General features: G+C 33.1%; 1 protein-coding gene across 4 annotated transcripts in view; it reads left to right on the forward strand.

Annotated features, from left to right (window-relative positions):
- The window catches only part of LOC124373818 (papilin), a 195166-nt gene that overhangs the window by 138428 nt on the left and 41108 nt on the right, over window positions 1-15630 (forward strand). For all 4 annotated transcript variants that reach the window (XM_046832168.1, XM_046832153.1, XM_046832155.1 and 1 more), the window contains exons 15-17: window positions 5672-5854; window positions 12344-12485; window positions 15238-15338. In XM_046832168.1, coding sequence (XP_046688124.1) covers window positions 5672-5854; window positions 12344-12485; window positions 15238-15338 — 426 coding nt within the window. The remainder of the gene's footprint in view (window positions 1-5671; window positions 5855-12343; window positions 12486-15237; window positions 15339-15630) is intronic.

A 15630-nucleotide genomic window follows, 5' to 3' on the forward strand; every position in this document is an offset into this window, starting at 1 on the left:
CCTGTGTAGTTTTTGTCAGGGTTTATTGCTAAGTCATTTAATTTACTGTAGATTATGGCGCTTTCTAATGATGTGATAGAGTTAACTGTAACAATTGTTCAGCTGTGTCATTTCTTAGAAGAAGAGTGGTATCATCTGCGTACATTATGCAGCTCGTACTTTCATTTTTGAATTAGAGCTGGGAAGTCGTTAGTCAGCAGAATAAACAAAATGGGTCCCAACACAGATCCCTGTGGGACTCCTCTAGTAATTGGTTGAGGACAAGATCTGAACATGCTAGTGACGCCAGATGTAGTATGCTTGAATCTCCACAATTTGGGATCTCCCTTTGAGATAACTATCAAACCACTTGTTTTCCAGACCTGTTACTCTCCCAAAGCTGCAAATTTTTTTAGAGATGAGGCTGTGTCCTAAGCAATCAAAGGCCTTACTGTAGTCTAGGAATAAGGCAGTGACAAATTGTCCCTCCTCTATGCTGTCCAATTATAGATTCGACCAGACTTATGATGGCAGATAAAGTAGATTTTCCCTTCTGGAAGCCATGCTGGCAGTCAGTAATTAAGTCCTGTTGTGTAAGATGTGTCCATTAGTCTCTTCAATACTATTTTTTCAATAATTTTTGAAAATGTTGATATTAAGGAAATGGGTCTATTGTTTTTTGGGTCAGTTTTTTTGGTTCTTTTTTGTGCTGGGATAGACCTTGGAGACTTTAAGCTTTGTTGGGAATTGGCCCAGGGAAAATGATTTTATTTATAATTGATGCAAGAGGATGAATCAATTCCACTGCGCAATGCTTTAACAACTTTTGATGAGTATTCGTCTGTACCACTCGATGATTTGTTTTTTAGGTTGTGTATTACTTGACTTACTTCTTCCCATGTTGTGGCGGTCAGATCAAATGGTTGTAATATAAAGGGTGGTTTTAAGAGGTTTAAGGTCCTCTTCTAATCTGCTGTCTCCTGGCTGTTGGTTGTTTTGCTGTAATGTCACTTCTGCTATCTGAGTAAAGAAAGTGTTTAGTTGTTCAGCTACCTGAAGAGGATTGTCTACCACTGCAACATCGTCAATGTTTAGCTTAGGACAAACACGTTTTTGCTAAGTTGTTTGGCATTGGTCTCTGTATGTATTATGTCCCATACAGCTTTGGATTTGTTGTCAGATGTCATTATTTTCTGTGTATTTTGCATTTTGTTGCAACATCCTTAGTTTTCTGTCGTACTTCTTTTTTATGTTTACCATAGTTTCTTTATCTTGTGCCCTTCCGGTAATTTCATAGGTGTTTGAGGCTCTTAAGTAGGCAGCCTTTTATCTCAGCTGATTCTTGGTCATAGTAGTGAATTGGTTTACTCTTAGTTTTTTTATTTTTGCTCTTCTTGTGAGGGCAGGAGATGTCAAGGGCAGTAGAATACTGGCCTTGGTAGAATACTGGAAGGGAAACCCCTTATCCCAACAAATTACATTTAACTTTACATGCATTTCCAGTTTCTTTATTTAACACACACAAAGAATTTATCCGTTTCACTTAGATACCTTGAAACTGACCTGTTTATTGCAGTATATTAATTGTATAACATTATACACTATTACATATTATTATTAAATGAACATGAGCTACATTATGTTATATGAGTAAGTACTGTATCTCATTGTTAATATCAGTCATGACTACTAGGAAGCAGCATACTTAGACATCTTTGATTCCATTTATATTTGTATGATAATTTTCTCTAACAATATAAAAAATCTTCCTCGTTATATGTTTAGAACATTTTTGGAAGCTAAGCTGAAAGCATAAAATATTGTTTTTGGATGAAATTTGTTTTTAAATTTCTTTTGATTGTTACTGAAAGGAACAAAAGTTATTTTTTGTAGTCATATGTTAACGGTAGAAATACAAAGAAATTTCTTTTATCATCTTTCTTTCTTTACCACCTTCAAAACACCATTCTCTCACATGTACTACTGAGCATTTGTAACTATTTTTTAAGCTGTAAGAAAAAGTATTTTAAGTTTTGTTAAGATTTAATAAATACTGTTACATATATTCATATACATATACATGTTACATTTCTATAGTTTAGACGAGTTTTTAGAATTAAAAAACATTACATTTTAGATATATAATAATTTTTATATGTAAATTTTGACAATTGTTTATTTACTATTTAATTTATATATCTAGGCCTAGTAGTTTATTTTAAATTAACCTTTACTGACTAATTTATGCTACTAAAGCACTGTTTTTCTTTTTTGAATGTTAGTTTAAGTTTAAATTATTTTGATAAAATTGTTTTATTTTGACCATGCCCTAGGCTGCAATATGACATTGTCAGTGATTGTAAGAATTTGAACGACAAATAAAGATTTATTTATATTATTCTTAAATATAAAATATCTTGTGTATTTCTTTTTTTGTAGTTTCCAGAATTAGGATAGAATGTACAAAATGTTGACAATATTTTTTAAATTTGCTTATTGTGTAATACTTTAATTGTAATACTTCATATCATGAAACTCTTTTTATAATAATTATTATATCTACTTAGATATAGTACGAGGATCATTCAATATGTAAGGAGACAAATTATTACTGCTCGAAAACAGTTTATTCAATCAGTACAAAACTTTGGTTACTTTTAAACATCATTCCCAGCAGCACTTATACACTTGTCCCATCTTTCTGTTAATTTATAAGTGCTCTTGGCATAAAATTCTTTGGGTTAATCTCGAAGTCACTTTTACACCTGATTTTTTACCTCTTCATTGGATTGAAAATGTTTTCCTTTAAGGGGTCCAAACAGATGTAAATCTAATGGGGTGATGTTAGGGCTGTAGGGTGATGTGGAAGGATCTCCCAAGAAGTTTTTCTTTCTTTAGCTATGCTGTATGTGGACGGGTATTGCCATTAAGCAAAATCACGCCTGTGGTGTTTTGTTCGAATGGCAGGTCTTATCTTGTTTTCCAGCATGTCACTGTAGCAAAGGCTGTTGATTGTTCTTTGGCCTTCAAGAAAACCACAATAAATTGGCCCCTAAAAATCCCAGAATACTGTAAGCATGACTTTACTAGCAGACAGCTGGGTCCTAAATTTTTTTGGCGAATGGGAGAAGTCGTTGCTTCCACTCAATGGTCTATTGTTTTGAGTCTGGCTCATAGTGGTGGACCCATGTTTAACATGTTACAGTTTTTTTCAAAAAAAATCTTCTCCTTCAGTTGAATATTGATTTTTTAATTGTTGACTGATTTGAAGCCGGGTTTCTTTGTGAGTGTCCCATCTCGCACAGGTTTTCTTATACTGAAGCTTGATGTGAATAGTCAGTTTATATTGTCAGTTGTCAACATTCAAGTTTATTTCTACACTTATCAGTTCATCAGTGATATGCCTATTGTCCCAAATTAGCACGTCAATCCGAGATTCGAGAGAGGAAGTACCAGCTTCAACCGGTCGTCCACTGCATTGTTCGTCAGAAACTTTTGTACGGCCTCTTTGAAACAACTGTTCTACCCAATTTTAAACATTCAATCAATTAAAAAAACTGTTTTCATACACTTTTAATATTCTTTTGTGGATTTTATACCCTTTCTCACCTTCTGTGTCATTTGATCACAGCATGTTGCTCTTCAACGGTGCAATTCTCAAGCAGGCTCACCATTGTTAATAGAGTAAATTTGAGACTATGTTTAAAAAACATTATTGAACAGCTGATAAGATGTCATTGTCAAATTTATGTCCTGAAAGTTTCATATGGATCAATTTAGCCATTACTTAACTTGATTAGTAGAAATTCGTCTAATTACTTATTGAATGACCCTCATAATGTACATATATTATAGATTGTAACCCACTCTTTACTCCAATTTTGTATTAAGTAATAACTCTTCTATTTGAAAAAGAAGTCACTCTTAGAGCAAAACTGTGGCATGCAGCACTTGACTAAAACACATAAAGCAATTTTATTATTTTTATCTAATGTGAATGGGACAAGTATCAATTTAAGTACAAAGATATTTCTTGTTTGTTTTGCTCTGTACATTTTTTACATTTCAAACCTGATTTGAGTCATAACTATATAAAGGTGATTACATTTTAACATATATAACTAGTAAATGGGTAAAACCTCAAAAAATGAAACTTTAAAGTCAAACATTGATAATTTTTATCTTTAATTATTGATATCTCTTCTACTCATTATTCAACACTTACACAACACTGCTTAAAAACTAAACTCAAATAATACATAAAGCATTGTATATGGGTTCTCGTCATGCAGTACACCATGCTACCTGACCCCCATCTTAAACATAAGATTCGAGTCAAATAAGCATTTTCTTTTTTTTTAAGATCGGGTGAACTCGGTTATGCTCGGCCATTCTTGGCAGTCAGCAGAAGCTAACGTAAGGGCCTTCAACCTCACCCCCCTCCCCACCAACCCATGCATATCTGGAGTACTATATGTGCACAACTCTCAACCAACACTTTCATCTATCGCTCCTCTTGAGAACAGGGTCGCATTTCTACCATAATTTCTATCATGTCCTGTAGGTTTAATAAGGAAAATAAGAGACTAAATGTGTTTATTAATTTCACATGATGCTATTTATCTGCAAATAAAACCTGACATCACTTTGTGATTTGCTGAAACTGCTTCACCTGCTTCATCACACCACTTGCTACTGTTAAAAAATTAAAAATAAATCCTGTTAATAACCAATCAAAACATATATTACATTCCATTACTTTTATTTACAATAATAAGCCCTTAACTGCTGAGCAATACGGCAAGCCGAACACCACCAGTGCTATTCTCGTGTTAAAGCGTTTTTAGACACAACTGGTTATTTCTTTCTACCTACGGAGCTTGACTGCTCTCTGGTGGCTATTTTCAGTACTATGATGACTGAAGCACTGTTTTACAGATGTTTTAGCCTGGTTTACAACTATGGTACAATGTCAAGAGCACATGCCTAAATCAAAATATTAGCTCTTGTCTAACCGCAACTCATTAGTGCGCATAAGGTTGTGTGATGCTTATTTGTTTATTTTACAGTGTGAGATGGCTAATAGTCACAATAACAAAAGTTGAATAAGACAATTTTTAAACAACGAAAATGCCTGGTTCTTGGATAATGGCGGATGTTACGACATATAGTATAACCGGTTTGTTTTTAATTAAAATTTAGGGTAAGAAACCATTTTGGTTCTTAATACAAGCAGTTGTTGAAACAGCGTGCAAACATCCACAAACTAACTTTGAATGATCGCACTTGCCGGCCACGATTCTCCCACTCAGCTGCAGTTATGGCTCAGCACTACTGTACATATTAACACATCTACAGTTGTTAAGGGATTAAACAACTTTTAAAGACAATAAATAACGGAATAAATCAACATAGAGACCATCGGCAGTAGGTAATTTGATCTATTAACAAAACCAATACACTTACTGTCACTGTTAACAATAAATTTCAATACTCTTAGTAGAAGAAATATTTCAGTACTAATAATATTAAATACTGGTTGACTTGATGCCTTAGTTTGGTATTTCATTGACACTAGCTAATTACATTCTTTGATTGTAGATACATGATACAAATACATATTATTGTCATTCTTGTCATATTTCAAATTACTTTTATGTGTAGTATTCTTACAATAATGTTATCCACACAGTGTTCGGCGCAATGTGGCCAGGGGCTGCAGACTCGCAAAGTGTTCTGTGGCTCATTTACGGACGAGGGTGTGACTCGTGCTGATGACTCATTATGTGATGCAGCCGTCCGCTATGAGGACAGCAAGAACTGTACAGGCGAGGAAGAGTGCAAAGGCAGCTGGTTTGCTGGACCCTGGAGTGCGGTATGTAAACAATTAATTTAATTACTACCTCCTTATATTTTCTTCCCTGATTTTACCCTGTTTCATTTTTGTTTCATCGTTACATATCCATTTTTATGAAATTCTTTGTTTACATAAGGTCATGAAATATATGTTGTTTATGCAGGTATAATTAATATATTGAGGATACATGTTTAACTTCCATCAAAGTTGAATTAAATTATTTGACTATTTGTACTTAAATAATACAAATCTCAAAAACTTTCATTAAGTCTACATTTTAAGAAAAATATCTATCATCAATTTAATCCCTTGATTTCTAACCATATTTTTGCTTGATATACTTAAAAGCGCCAGTTATTTTATTAAATGAAATAAAAACTGTCTTTATGTATAGAGGCAAAGTTAGGACTGAAACGTCCTCTAGTTCAATTAACCTCTAAACACAAATAAATAATATAAAATATAATAATTCCTAATATAAAATTGTAACTGGTGTGTAAAACTAAATTATGTTTAATAATTAAGTAGAATTCAACATTAAAATTTACATTTAAATATTAAAATTTAGTATATTGATTTAACTCTAACAAACATCTCTTTAATACAATAGGTAACTAATAAAATTATCCTTTCCTTAATCAGCTTTCATTCTTCATTCAATCAGCTTACTTGCAGTTACCTGAAGTGCGGCCAAAAGAACCACCACCTGTCATTCCTGCCGAATCCGCAGCAGAAAGGCCCTAAAGGGCCTAAAGACTAAGTCTATTGTCATCTTCATAATTTTATTGCTTTCAATAGAAACTTCATTCACAAATTCACTATTATCAAAATTATCCCCATCGATTACATTACTTATTGTGTTTTTACTCAAGATTGATTTTGAGTTACCTATAATAATAAAATAAAGAACAATTTTATAATATTTATAGCAAACCAGCCAGAAATAAAATCACAAATGAAATGACAGTCATCAGTGAACACATTATTAACTTGATTGTAGTTTTGACAAACATGTAATCTTTGAACCAGAGGTGCCCATCCCCCCCAAAGGCTATGGCGCATTCCCCCCCCAAAAAATTTACCATTCATGGGGGTGTATAAATTATACAGTAAAATATTATTGTCCAAATTTTTTAAATAAAATGTATAAACAACACATATGCCATACAAAATAATAAATCAATGTACAGTACTATAATTAAAAGCCAAAATGGCTAGAGGTGTTTCAAAAAGGTAACTAACTTGATGAACTTAACCCTTGATTACCCTTGATGGCCTTTGTAAAAGCAGCAGTTTTTTCCTGTTCTCACTTGAAATGCAAAATTTGTCTATGATCTCACTGTTTGGAATTGATTGTAAAATATCCTTTTCTGATGCCAAAACCAACATATCAGACAACCAGGTATCACCCATACTGCTTCTCAATCTATTTTTAACGATTTTAAGTTTGCTCATTGCTCTTTTCAGCTGAGCAACTTGTTGCTGGCAGAGCGAGAATTATCTGATACAAGATGTCAAATATGGAAACCCAGATATGTTCAATAAAGCCCTTCTTGATCCATTGATCAAGATATCGTTGCTTTGCAATTGTACTTGTACAATCCAATGTTTCATCAGAAGAAATCTTGGGTTTCAGCTTCAACTTCTTCATTGGTTAGTCTTGCATTTTTGTATTTATCCTCTTTTGAAGAAAGGACATCTGACAGGTCAATATTTTGATAGCTGCCTTTGTATAACTGGCTGAAAACATCAAACTCCTCACAAAGTTTCTCGGTATCCAATCCATAGTAACCACACAGGACAATGACAATGTCTGGGTTTAAAGGTGTCGTCCCCAGTGTTTAGAAGCTTTTCGTGAGAAAAAATGAGTCATTTGCTGCACAAAATTTAATGACCTTTCAGGAAAACGATCATGTAGTTGTGTGATCACGGAATCAAGCACTTTAAAGAAGACTTCTGTCCTCAGTTTTTGCCCATAGGATCTAATATTATTTCATCAATGGCAAGTTCGTCCATGAATCTTTTTCTCTTTCGGATTCGTTTGTTTGAAGTTTTCTGGAGATTGTGTTCTTGAGCAAAATGATTAATACTGCCCACCATTTTGTCCCATCCCTCGTCGGTTCTCATAGATTGGAGTTTAGAAATAGTTTCAGACACCACTGTCGGAATCATTCCATAGTCAATAATTTTAGACTGTAAACAAACAGTCACTGGTGACAGATTTTTTGAATAGTTCGGCAGCAATGATCATAACTGCAGCAGATTCATAATCAAATAGTGCTTTCAGAAGTCCTTTTGCTGATGTTCTTGAGTCCATTTCAGATTGCGTGTTATCAGATATGTCTTCCAGGGTTTCTCTTAGGACATCATAGCAAGTTATAACGGTTTTTTTACGGCATCGTTTTTGCTTGACCACCTTGTCGTATTGACTCTTTTCAAACGCTTTTTTCTAGCCTGACATGGACCTTTTTCTAACTTCTCTATGAAAATATGATGTCTTTTATGTCCAGACATGAAATTGTACAGTTCTTGCAGAGTTGAGAACATGTCCCTTATTTGTGGGCACAATTCCATTGATTTTTCGACAACTAAGGCAAATTCTATTGCGAACAACACCAAATGTAGAATGTTTTTAGGGCATTCCTTGAGGACAAATGATTTGACCCCACTAAACGGGACCACACATGTTTCCTCCCGCACCATCCATGCTCTGCCCAATCATACCATTCTTATCAAATCCAATTTCCTTGGAGAGTTTTTTAATAGCTCAATTGATAAGTTTTTGCCAGTTGTGTCTCCGCTAGTAAAAACGTTAACAAGCCGCTCTTCTGGCTTCACATTCTCTTTGATTTCTCCGAATGTATCTCTGTGATCGACATATCGAATTAGCACTGTTGTGCATTCCTTCTTGCTAACATCTTGTGTGGAGTCAAGAATTATAGAATACGTATTACTTTCATTAACATGATCCACAATTCTTGAAACAACAATTCTATTCACAAGATTTATTAAATCATAAATGTTTCTGTAACTCAGAAAATTAGAACCAAGTTTAGTTTTATTTTCTTTTGACTTATCAAGCTTCTCCAAATAAACTCTTGCGTCTGGGTTATACTTAGCAAGCAATCGAAATAAATGTACTAGTTTTCCGTTTAGAGACTCTTTATTTCGAAAAAAGCCAACATCTCCTCGGTCAGATACCGACAGCAGTCTATAACGAACCGATAGAACCTCACAGGTGATGACTGACTAATTTATCATTTAGCTCAGTCAAATCAGTATCAACTCTTTTTTTGGATATCCATTGCAATCTACCAACTTGAGAAGAAATATGGAGTTTTTGATTTTTCATGAAGTTCAATATCTCGATCTCCTCTATGATCCGTCCAACCCCTATAACCTGTGGTACCCCAAAATTGTTTCTTTCTGATGGCAAAGCAAATATCAAAACAATGCAAACAAAATACAGCATCAGAATGTCTACTGTAAACAAGCCACTTCCTATCTTTGGTTGTTCCATTAGGTAAAAGACTTTTTTTTTAAATTTTGGGTTTGAATTTTCTACCGGAATGAGGAAGGAAAATCTATTATACTTAGGTCTTTTGCGATTCCAAATTTTAGTGCTTCGTTAATTAGTTCAGCAGAGAGTCTTTTGTTTGCATAAAATGCTGGATCTGTAGGATCGATTGTAGAGAATTGAAGTTCGGTCAAAGTAATAGGTTCAGGTATCTTCTCTGTGGGTATGTTGTCCTCTATATTTTCTAAAACTTCGTCTTCTTCTTCTGGTGTTGACATTGGCAGGCTAGTTTTCCATGGAGGACGTTGGAAGTTCAATTTCTTTATCGTGAACAAGTATTAGAGGCGTATATTTAGATCCATCTCCTCTTTGGTGACACTGCAGCTCAACTTCTTCGCCGTTGCGGTCTTGGACAGCTGATGTTCCAGAATGTGGATTGTCTTCTAGCCCAGGCACCACCAATCTAAATATAGACAAATGCCTTCACTGTAAACTATTTTATATCAATAATCTGCTAGTCAAAATTTAGTAAAATCTATACACCCTTTTTTCAAGTACAGATTAATTAGAACTGTTTTTTGAGTTTATTATCAATAATATGCCACTGCTATACATTCTGCTACACTGAACAGGAGATAAACGAACACACATAAAGCCATATATTTTTAGAGAAACCTCTTTTGTCTCAGGGCACCTCAAAAATGGTAATATCATACTAAAGTGGTAAAATATATTATAACAAAATGTTTTTTTTTAAAGATAGCAACTTCCTTTTCTACATACAAAGAGTGTTAATAGGTTTAAAAGGGGACAAAGCAAAAGCTGTAAGCTGTAACAATAACAAGTAAAAACGATCTTGATATTTTAATTACAAAAACTCTATAGACCAATAGGCTTATACATTATTAAACTAAATTGTATTTGAATTTTTATTTCATTAGATGCCTTTTGCTTGTAACGTATTGGACCAATACTACTTTAATATTTGGCTGATAGTATGTTTGTAAATGTAAAATGCTAATATTTACATATATTTTAGCTTGTCACCATTTCAGGCAGGCTTCATCTCTTCAATACAGTATAATATTTACTTGCATTTTGGAGTTTTTTTAATCATTTGTTAGTCTTCTTTTATAAGCTTTGTCCTTTTCTATGGCCTTCAATGCCTTAATTAATTGTTACTTAGAAAGGTTTTTAATGTTTTGAAAGCTTTAGGAGTGAGTCATTAATAGAGCATAGCCTATATGTGTTTACTACCTGCTTATAAAATTGAACAAACTAAAATATGGACATTTTGTTACTGTAATATTGCGGTACCTTCCAATAGCCGATGATTGCGCAGAAGTTTGATGGTTGAGGTTCGTCCGTCCATAGTTAAAGTAGAACGTTCTCCACGTCCCATGTAGGTATCCAAGGTCCATCACCTTCTTTCTCCTCTGTTATATTTTATATCAATATTGTTTTTGAACTTATAAAGGTGTTTCTTTTTTACAGTGTTCTATCCACTTGTCATGGCGGTGCACCGTATTGCACATTAGTTCTAAACACTTATATTTGAATGCCTTTTTTAATTTACGAGGCATTTATTTAATTCTATAAAACAAAAAGTTATAGTTAGCACAGAAATACAGTAGCTACTTAATACTAAACTCGTATAACAAAACGAAACAGAAACGCACACAACGACATTCAAGTGGTCACTACGTTCGTAAAGACACTAATTATTGTGTTGTGTTGAGGTTATGTTTACACACTACACACTACACTTGAAGACAATGCTTGACTGAGCACTGGGCGGCGCGGAAGGGATGAGTGCGTGGGCTTCCCCCTTGACAACGACCTTAGCAAGGCGGGGGTCTGTTGGTCTAAAAATAGAACTACTGCATTCGCAAGTTTAATTTGCTTTTATTTGTTATATATTTTTTGCCTCTCACGGCTTTTAATTTGTTAAAACTACTGCAAACTTGTACATTTTTTTTAACTTTGTAAATTAACGTATCCGAAACCCGCTTTTCAAAGTTCCCCCCCAAAATTTTCATTCCCCCCCAATTTTTTGTTTCAATGGCGCAACTTGCGCCATTGCTCCCCCCCGTGGGCGGCCGTGCTTTGAACTATATTCTGTTATCTTGTGTCAAATGAGAAATAAACACTAACAGGTTTCCTTATTGACAAACTTGTGTAACAAACTATCACAAATATATGCTTTAAGACATTATATCATTCTACAGACATCCATGTGGTAAAACTGGAATTAACTCTGAATGCCAAATGATTTTTTTTGCTAAATGAGTACTAGTTACGTAGTCTGTAGCAGGTTAAAAAAATGTGTTAATGAATTTAATGGGTTAAAAGCTTTTCTTGCAAAATACTTCATTCTCTATTTCTTCTTTAACAATTTTGGTCTGAACCTATAGAGGTCTGAATTTTTTGCTCTAGTGGCTTTGCACTTTCTATTTAATTGTTGACATAGGTGGCTCTAGGCTTGTACAATCAGTGCTTCTTCACAGGAGGCCGCTAAAGGGAAGGCGCCGATTTAATATATGCGCTATAAAAATGAATATAACAAAGATGATGAAATTATCTTAATATATAATATTGCAAGATAGGTATATGCTACACCACATGTTGTAACAGGCTTCGCTAAGATTGCATACACAATTCCATATCTATAGCTTATTTCATTCTCAAGATGCCCTGTGGGCATATATACAGACAGATAATCAAACCAAAAAGAATTTAACACAACAATGACATATCATAGAACACATTCTTGTAGGAATAACTTTTTATGCAAAATTTAAAGTGTACATAATGAAATCTTGATATATATATATATATATAGAGAGAGAGAGAGAGAGATCCTTATTATGAAACTTAAAATGAACATACGAGTAATTACAAAACTTTTAATGTAACACCAAAGAAGACCATTGTCCTTAATGCATTCTTGAAAAACAGAAGCTTGTAATAATTTGATATATTGTGGACAGTGCTCTAAGCCATGCGGTGGAGGCCAGAGAACACGCAAGGTCCTCTGTATGCTGAATGAGACATCAGTACCAACATCTCAGTGTGACATGAACTCTATCCAGTTCAGCAGCGAAGACTGCAATAACATTCCTTGTGGCACAGGTAATGCACATTAACATTCTGGTTTATAAATGGTTTACATGTTTTAATTGTTTTGTGTATAAGGCATAGTTCAACGTATTCAAGTAATACAAATTAATTAACAATGTGTTTAAAAAAAAAAAAAAAACACTGTAGTAAAATAAAGTTTATTGTCTTCTTAGCAGTTTAATTTTTAGAGGATGTCATTTCAAAGCTAAATTTTTGCAGAACTGGTAGCATGTAGGTTAAAACATATAATCAAATCTAATTAATAAAAAAAAAAAAAATAGATTGAAAATATGTTTTAAGATTAAATTTTATATAAATAAGGTTCAATAACCCATATGCATGTAAATAATTTATCCATTGTACTTTATAATAATGTACCACGTACTTAAAATACTAAAAGTTCTTTCACTCACATTGTAATAGTGAATACAAGAAAATGGTAAAAAGTTATGTATAAAAAAACTGTAATATCCTAGATTCAGAAAAAAACTACCATTTTCATGATTTGATTTCATATGACTAATTTATAAACAGGTTATTTTAAGTTTGACCCAGAAGTGAAAAGGAGTTTTATACACACTCTAGTTAGCTTGGGTTAATCCATTTTAAACTGTAAAGCTGCAGTTTAATCGAGTTTACTTATTTAGCAGTTAAATATATCTATATTAAAATTTAGTTTAGGTTGAATATACCTAATATACGAGTATTCCATTAAAATCATATATATATATATATATATATATATATATATATATATATATATATATATATGATTGATACATAAAAAGAACTTGATTTTCCAGGATTCAAACTAGGATATTTCACTTGCTGGGGGAGTATACTACTTTTACTCCACAGAGCCCTTACTTTTTATGAATAAATTATTTTGTATTAGACCATGTTAGATGTGTTTAAACAACCAAACTAACATATGATCAGAAGATCAAATACCTATCAAATGACTTTTGAGATTTATTAAATCTGAATAAATGGTTAATTTTGCTGAAGATCGCCCTACGTTGACTGCGTCAATTTGTCGCGAGATCTGCCCGTCGTAGTTGTGTCAATTTGCTGTGTCGGTTTTTTTAGTGTTGTTGACGCCCCATGTAGTTGTGCGCCTTTTTGTTACCAGTCCCACGTTGCTGTACCATTTTGCTCCGGATGGTGTTGGTCGCCATCTTGCTCAAAATCTGCCTAAAGCTAGCTGCGTTCCCTTGGTACTGCTTGAAACTCTGCCACCTTCCAGATAAACAAATTGCTGTCCCAATCCTCTCCCAATCACTACTCAAAATGTGCTCCCTCTCATTGGTGATGTAAATTACTTCGTGTTAGCTAACTCATACTATTCCAACTTAATACCAAATTACTATTAAATTTGAATGTCTGTGGTGTTGTCACCAACAACAAGTCTATGTCTATATCAGGTTTTTAAATAGGTTGAGTAGTGTAGAATCTTGGAGCATTGGAAAAAAGGGTTTATCGTACTATCACTAAACTTTACTCTCATCTCAATTTATAAAGAAATTAAAAATGTAATTCTGATTAAATATTTTATACTGGCTAACCATACATCCAAATTGTTAACCATATGTTATTATAAAATTAATTATTATTTAAAAATGTAAACATTTGATAATATGTGAAGTGCCTGATGATGGAATCTTTGATTCAGAAAGGCCTTGCACAGAATAAAAATTATATATTGGAAAATGTTGAATTTGTTTATACTAGTGATAGTACGATAAAGGTTGAGTAGTGGTTAAAAAATTTAATATCACTCCATTAAAGTTCCTATCACACTTTTTATAAATGGGATACTCAAAGAAAAGTCAAACCAAGTGACCTTGACGTTAATTTATTCTATATTACACTGTCCATACATATATAATTCCACTCACCTTGCTTTGATAATTTAAGAGTCTAACATAATATCCCATCCTTCATTAAAATTTCAATACACCATATTACAGTTTCCTATTAATTTCACCACTACTATCTCAGGAGAATCCACACAACCTCCTTGCTTCAAGTCTGGAAAGAGAAGACGGAATCTCCGTATAAAACTACACATACCGATTCAAAACAATACTCATCCCCTCTCCCGTTCAAATCAGCGTCTTCACGAATAAATATAATTTGATTCTTTTCTTATAATTGTCGAAATTTATCACGTTTACTATAATTAATCAATTTAAGTCTTTCTATTTTCTTTTTATTATTTTTTCAAAGCTTTTTATTTAAATTTTTAGCAACATGTGCTTTATGACGTCATCAATATACAAGTCATTTATCCCACAATTGGCTTTTCTGCGTAATTCTATTTAGTACTTTTGTAAAACATGAATTTTGGTTATGTTTACTTCATTTTAATTAATCAAATCTTTTCCCGTATAAAGTTTAATATATTTCTTCGTTATTAATTAAATAAATCTCAATTCCGACAACATGTGATTCACTGACGTCACAGTCTGCCGATTCACTGACGTCACAGTCTGCCAATTCCCCGCGAATATTCAAATGTCGTAATTTGACCTGTTACAATTTATTTATTAATCCTCATATGTTTTCTAAAGGTTATTACCAAAAAGTAAAGACGATTTCTCAGCTCAGTTAATCAATAAACTAGTGTAATGAAATACACCTTTTTGGTTTAATTTGTTTGAATCTGGTAACAAAAATTTTGGAGAGTCAGCTTTTACTTGTATAAATAAAGTTTAGTTTTGTCCTTGGTTAATGTTGCAACTATGAGAGCATCGTGTTGTAGATCAGATAATCACTGTTGCTCCTGAACACAAAGTCTATGAGGACTATGAGTATGATGAGGACTGCGATGAAGACTATGAAGATGACTTCATCACAACTGAAGTGAGTGTTATTCTTTACCTTTTGTTCAGGTAATATTCAACTGAATTTTGTTCAGGTAATATTCAACTGAATTTTGTTCAGATAATATTCAACTGAATTTTGTTCAGTAATTATGAGGCTATTTATTAAATATATTATTTGTTGTCTTATTATAGTAATAATTATTAGCATTTTAATATGGCATTAGATAAAGTTATGTTTTTATTTTAAAAGATATCTATTACACATAAATTGAGGTCAACACTTTAACTACAAAGTATAGGCGTACCCAGAATCAAAACTGATAGGAGAG

The sequence above is a fragment of the Homalodisca vitripennis genome, chromosome 1 (genome assembly GCF_021130785.1).
Source record: "Homalodisca vitripennis isolate AUS2020 chromosome 1, UT_GWSS_2.1, whole genome shotgun sequence".
Lineage (NCBI taxonomy): Eukaryota > Metazoa > Arthropoda > Insecta > Hemiptera > Cicadellidae > Homalodisca > Homalodisca vitripennis.